Source organism: Myxine glutinosa, chromosome 4 (assembly GCF_964187855.1).
Source record: "Myxine glutinosa chromosome 4, kmMyxGlut1.1, whole genome shotgun sequence".
NCBI lineage: Eukaryota > Metazoa > Chordata > Myxini > Myxiniformes > Myxinidae > Myxine > Myxine glutinosa.
Window position 1 is genome coordinate 206,345,820 of NC_136264.1, and position 6,618 is coordinate 206,352,437.

At 43.7% G+C, this 6,618-nt stretch overlaps 1 protein-coding gene across 1 annotated transcript; it reads right to left on the bottom strand.

The window, feature by feature from the left end:
• Positions 1-149: 149 nt before the first annotated feature.
• On the bottom strand, positions 150-6,203 carry LOC144891673 (bridge-like lipid transfer protein family member 2). Its single transcript, XM_078775354.1, is given in 5 exon segments — positions 150-366; positions 1,885-2,006; positions 2,229-2,384; positions 2,913-3,034; positions 5,978-6,203. Coding segments are annotated over 5 exon segments (828 nt in total). The 5' UTR covers positions 6,189-6,203.
• Positions 6,204-6,618: the final 415 nt, after the last annotated feature.

Here is a 6,618-nt window from a genome sequence, read left to right on the forward strand (position 1 = left end):
CACAACACTCAATTTCCCTCAAACTTTTACCCCTGTATTCATGAAACCATTCATTCGTGTACGAGTTTGAGTGAGACGGAGTAGGTGGACAGTTGAAGAAGGCCGGGAATTTGTGCAGGGCAAATCTGCTGCAAACAGCATCAATATAGTTACATTCCTCTGCTTGCTCCATCCAGCTGTTGCAATACCTTGCTGTAGAGAAAACGTTGCAGCTCAAGTGCGGCAATGCCCAGCTGACCGTCCTACTCGGTCAGCTGCCAGCCGGCAAGTGCAAACAGCACCTCTGTACGACGCACCACGCTTCCCTCGTCGGCCGCACGTCCAACCCGCTCCCATTGCCTTTGCACCTGGTAGTCTTTGAAACATCTGGAACAAAATTAAGATCTAGTGGGTTGGTACTGCAAGGCATTATGGGATGCTGTACATTTTCCCACTAATACACAGAAAGACAGACACACATGCAGGCATAACACAATTGGGATGACAATTAGAAGATCTCAGTCAGGTGGGATATCAGGTAGGCCAATGCAGGCTGAGCTCAAAGTTTAACCTCCAGTCAAATTGCAAGCGGACCAAATAAAATAGCAGACGCCATGGGGTAAGATAGACATTGTGATGCCATCTAGCATAGGCCTGAGAGCTTGGCAGAGAGTTTTGACCACCTGCCCTTCATCTGTACTCACTCTTCTTTCTTCTCCAGGTCTTTATCAAGTTGTGACCACCTGTGCTTCATGTCTACGCTCACTCCTGCGATCATCTTGGAAAGATGCAAACATCATCCCTATTCACAAGAATAAGGCCTTGATCCAATACATCATCTTGTATTTGTCACCATATTGGGCTCGTGCAGCTGCTCCCATATTGCTGCCGAAGAAGGGACGCAGTCCAAAATTCCGCTATCTGCAGGATGCCCACGGTCCATCAGCAACCCCCTTCCAGTGAAACTCCCAAAATCCAGAATCAACGCTCACTTCCACTCATTCGTTCCTCTTTTTTCCCCCCACATGTGGAACCACCTTCCACATTCTCTTCAATCTCATTCTTCCATCCAGGTAATCAAGACCACTGTTCACCACCATCTCAGATAATCCCCCATCCAAAACCATGATCTTTTCTACACTGGTTAACCAACCCCCACCCTCAAATTTTGCTTATGTGTCCATCTCGGCCACCCCTCGCGTTCTCCTCTACACCCTCATCGTTACCCACAACCCTTGTTTATCCGTCTGTTTTTTTCCGCTTCTCCTGCTATGTTGCTTCCTGATCTGATCTGTGGTCTATCTCTTCCACAAGCCTTGACTCTGTACACAAAAAAATAAATTAAACTCTTGGCAAGAAGCCGAGTCCGAGACCAAACTTCTCACTCGTCATGGGCAGGTTGATGGACTCAGTTTTATATTACATCAATTTGGGCCTCACTCAATCCTCCAGCCGTAATGTCCCACCATCCTCCTCCAACTTACACAGATCAAAGATGTTCTTCTAGAATACAACACCTGGTAACCTTCCTCAATTCAAAAATGAATGCTCACTTCCACTTGCACCATCTACTCTCATCTATGAACAAACTCTACATCTGTCGATTTGTGTCCCTCCTTCCGGTATTTCAAGAGTGCTGCCCATTGTCGTGTCATGCGTCACTTCCAGTATTTCAAGAGTGCTGCCCATCGTCATGTCAAGCGTCATTTCATAGCCACAGCTGCTCTCTCTGACCTCTCCACTTCCTACCAACCCCTTTCCTTTCTGCAAATCAACCATTGTGTGATGTCCTGGTCTTCCTGTTCCAATTTGATTCTCTGTCAGTCTGTGAACCTGCTATCCTCTCTCACTTAGCTCCTCCATGGGCCTAGATCGTTAAATTGAAAAAGTGCAGTTCAGTCAGACCTGATCAGAATATTGAGCTCTTCGCTGCGAGCCTGCAGATCAGCCTTGTCCTGTGTCAACTTATCCTGTAGGTCATGGATTCTCTGTACCAACTCTTCTATCTCACCACATTCTTCCAGATCCTGAAGACAGCAAGAGATATTTCAGAATTAACAATAGAACATGGTGATAAGACGGACAAAGTTGTATCGAGGCTTCAATTAAAACGCAAGAAGCTGTCCATTTACAAACACCTCTGCCTTTCTACCAACTACTCCTTCCTTGTGTATGTAGCATGCAGGTGTTTTTTAAGCAATATTAAATATACATCTCCCACCAAATTTGACCAAATGAAGAACATATACCTTATGATTGTTGTAAATCTCTCTTTCGAGCTGTCGTGTTTGTGAAAGTTGAGCACGAAGCGCTTCCTGCAGGTGTAGAATACCACTTCGCTGCTCCTCAGGATGACTTGATATCTCAAGCTGAAAACGTACTCGCTGCTTTTTCTCGCTGTGTGCCTGAACAAGAGCAGACCTAACAGGGAAGGCCGCTTTGAAATCAAAATATCATGGTGCCGAAAGTGATACCCTGGGAAATGTAGGCCAATAAGGTAACGGCTAATACTAGAATGGCACTCGGTAGAGAGCATACCTCTGCCAGGCTGAACAGTTTATATTTTGTATCACACTGATAGGCCGGACCAAGGTTTGTCATAATCGGTCCATAACCTTTTGAAATATCATGCTACATATCGTTTTGGCCCTATCTCAATTATTGTGAAGGATCACTTATAAATTAAAACTTTTCATATGCAGAAATACAATCAAAAGGTGGTGTTTGTTGGTGGTGGGAAAAAATATCAGTTCACTGTTTCCTTGATAATTGTTGTCTCTTTCTTCCCAGTTAAACTCATTTTCTATATCCAGTGACATTGATCTAATCTTTTAAAAACCTTTGTTCAATTTACACTACAACCCAAAATCATCAAGCTTCCTCCTTTGCCATATAAAATACCATTAGAACCCTTAATTATCAACAGCTTGCACCTTGCGTCGTGGTTCAACGTAAAGGAGAAGATTGTTGAGGATGTCCAAAATCATAACATACTGTGCAGGATTTGTACAAATCTCCAGGTCATTGTGAATCAAAGTGAAGGTGTCCACAGCACCTGAGAACAGAAAAAAAGGATTTGAGATGCTCAAAGTGCAACTTATAAATAACGAGTTTATTGTTTGTATTCCCATCTGAAGTCCTGGCTCTTGATGTGGAGAACAGGTTGAAGTCTCATATGCTATGTTTACTCAATCGATACTGATGTTCTAATTTATGGAAAGCGAGGAGGGGTAAGGAGCGAGGAGGAGGAGGAGTGGGATGAAAGTGGGGGAGGAGTGGGGATGAGAATGGGAGAGGGGAGTGGGGAGAGCTGGGAGGAGGTGGGAGGGAGCAAGGAAGGAGGGGAGAGCAAAAGCAAAGGTACCTGGCATTTCCAGGCAAGGGCCGGGTCCCTACTTCCACCCTTCCCCGCCCGACTCCCACCCATTCTCCTCTCTCCTCACGCTCCGCATCATCCCTCCAGACTCCCGCCTGTCCCACTCCCTCCTCTCGCCCCGCCTCATCCCTCCAACCACCCAACCCTTCCTCCCTCCTCTCGCCCGCCCATCCTTCCAGACTCCCACAACACCTTTTCCCTCCCTCTTCCCACCCCAACCACCCTCCCTCCTGCCACCTCCGACCTTTCCTTCCATCCTCCCACCCACCGCCCCTCCTCCAGACTCCCGCCCCACCTATTCCCCTCCCTCCTCCCACCCAACACCTCCCACCCATTTCGCTTCCTCCTCCCACCTGGGTACCCGGCTTTGCCCGGGATCTAACATACATCGATTGGACTACCACAATTAAGCACATGTTTAGAGACAAACATTTTATTTATCAACCTGCAAAATATTTAACAGAAACATCAACAAAGCTGAACATGTTATTGTAACCCTTTAGGTAGACAATATTGAATGCTTTTCTTTTCCTTCAAAGGCCAGAATATATAAATTGTTTAGCCCACGTAAAGTTGACCATGTGAAAAAAGATGTTCACAATCTGTTTTGGTGTCAGACAATCGAAACGCACTTTCTAACCAACTATATTGTGTAGGTATATGGATCAAAATCACTTGTTTTAAAAAGAATTCAGGGTGGATATTTCAAGAAGTTATCTAAGGTGGTAACCTTTTTTCTAAAAACTCTTCTTTCACCCTGGAGAGTTACGTCATTAGATGAGCAGTAAAATTACCTGTAAAGCGAGGTGTTTGTACTATTTTGATTAGCACATTGAAGATGTCACATGACTCCTTCACCTGTCTTAACGATCGTTGGAACAGTTATTTTTCACATCTGATACCATATTTGATGATCGGAGCTTCCCATCGCACCAATTATATAGGTATCTAGGCTGAAATCTGAAAAAAGTTGGGCTTTTTATTGCTGAATATGGAGGTGGGAGCATACATAGCCTTCCTTAAATAAATACACATATGCGCTTCAGATATAAGAATCGGTGATTTCTTAAATTTTTCAGATTTCACTCCAGATTTCGACAGTAAAAGTCCAGCAGCTCCGATCCTCAAATCAGAAGACAGATTTTGATTATGTACTTAAATTAGTCTGTGAGAGGCTATCGTGGGAAATCTAATCGTATAATGCATAAAATCACTCCAAGCTCCTAATTTAAAACGATAGCACCAACAAAAGTGATATATACAGTGATCTGTAGGAATGAAGATCAGACATTCGATGATGCGAGTGAGGAAAGTGAAAAAAAAAATTTGAGTGCTTAATCGTGCAGAAAACATAGCAGCCTGTTCTAAGGCAAGGAGTTTTGAGCACACCGAAACAAAGCTTTGGACCCCTGCAAGGGATCACAGGCTGACCAATGATAAAGCCGATTTTTGTTTTAATTTAAAAAGGCCGTTAATTATCTTCAAAAGGGGTGTTTAAATTTACCCAAACACTCAACTTTCATCCATGCACTCCCATGGAGTTCCCTTAGCATGCATGCAAAGTTTCGGGCCACTAGGTTTTATGGTTTTGGAATTATGAAGGAGACACACACATTCCCTTTACATTACCTTGCATTTTTTGTGGTGGAAATGATCTTTTTCTGATTTTGTATGAAAAATGATCACCAAAAATGCTTTCCTATCATTTGAATAAAATTTGTGTTTGTACGCATGAAAAAACTGTAATAGTAACCCGTGAAGTTACTTGATCGACAGTCAATCCGCATTACTGAGAGATATTGGATCACACAAAACTTGCAAGAAAATGGTTTTTCCAGATATCACAAAGTTGAGCCCATCAGGTGCCAAACTAAAGATGACTAACTGTGCATTTAAAGTTTGGATTCTTCAATCTCAGTTCCCCTTTCATTCATGCGTTCCAGGTACTATTACTAACAGAACTGGTGCAAAGATTCTCCATATCCATACAAAATACAGTGTGGGTACATGTTTCAAGTGGCAAATTACTTCATCCTTTCACAGTCAAAGAGAACAAGCGTTACGCCTAGGTCCCCCATCTGTGAAGTGATGTGAGTTGACAAAGTGGAAGACGCAGGAAACATGGAAGAGTCGATAATATTTGCGAGTGGGTTGGAGACACACCCACACACCAGATTAGAAGTTGGTACTTCGCTTATTTTTCAAGATATTCCACTCACAAGGTTCAGACATATATGGTGGCGGCCATCTTGGATTTTGACGTGGCGACCCAATTTTCAATAGCGTTCTTCCTTATGCGTAGATACACCCACACACCGGATTAGAAGTTAGTAGTTCATTTATTTTTCAAGATATTCCGCTCACAAGTTTCAACGCACGCATGCACACACGCACGCACGGACGCACACACGGACGGAGGGGAAAACCATAGTCCCCCTTTCGCTCCGCGGTGCGACGGGGGACAAAAAGCATTGAGGTCATTATTTTTCAGGTATATGAGTATATTATAAGTAAGTGGCATTTTAGGCCTTATGGAAAACAGGTGAATACATGGTGCAACGAAGATGCTTAGAGCCAGATGTGCCAAGTAAATATGATGCAAAATCACTGCCAAATCCTCACCTTCTTGTTTATGTAGGGGATCTTGCTGTCCATGTGGATCCTCAGGAGGCTGTGGAGGTGCAGGGAGTATATGAGTGATGTCGTGGCTGTAGTTGATGTAGTACATCCAACAAGAACAGCGAGAGACGATTCGCTGCAGTTGCTGTCCGATGGGGCTCAGAGCGTCTCCCTCTATCCGGCCGCACAATGCAAGATTGTTGTAATATTTCATCTTATGGTACAGGGTGTGATAATAAAAAAAACCAAACCCATAAAAAAAATACACAATACATTCATTTTTATTTTGAATTACATAAATCTTCAGGAATATGTGCTACACTTTGTGTGACACAGGTGTGCCAAATAACAGAAAGGTAACTTGTAAGACTTCAGTTTGGCACTCGGTCGATCACATGCTCTGAATTTCCACCTCCTGTGCTGAATACAGATTTGAACACGACGGGCGAAGTTGTTGATTACACGCTGACAATGGGCAAGTAGGATGGACCGAACCTTTCTCTGTGGTTGCTTGTTTCAGCTCAAAGATGCCTCCAGAGTTATCCTTGTACACATTGTCTTTGAGATATCCCCAAAGATAACATTCTAGTCGGCTCAATTCAGGGGAATGTGGAGACCACTCGACGCTTAAGCGTCAGCCAATC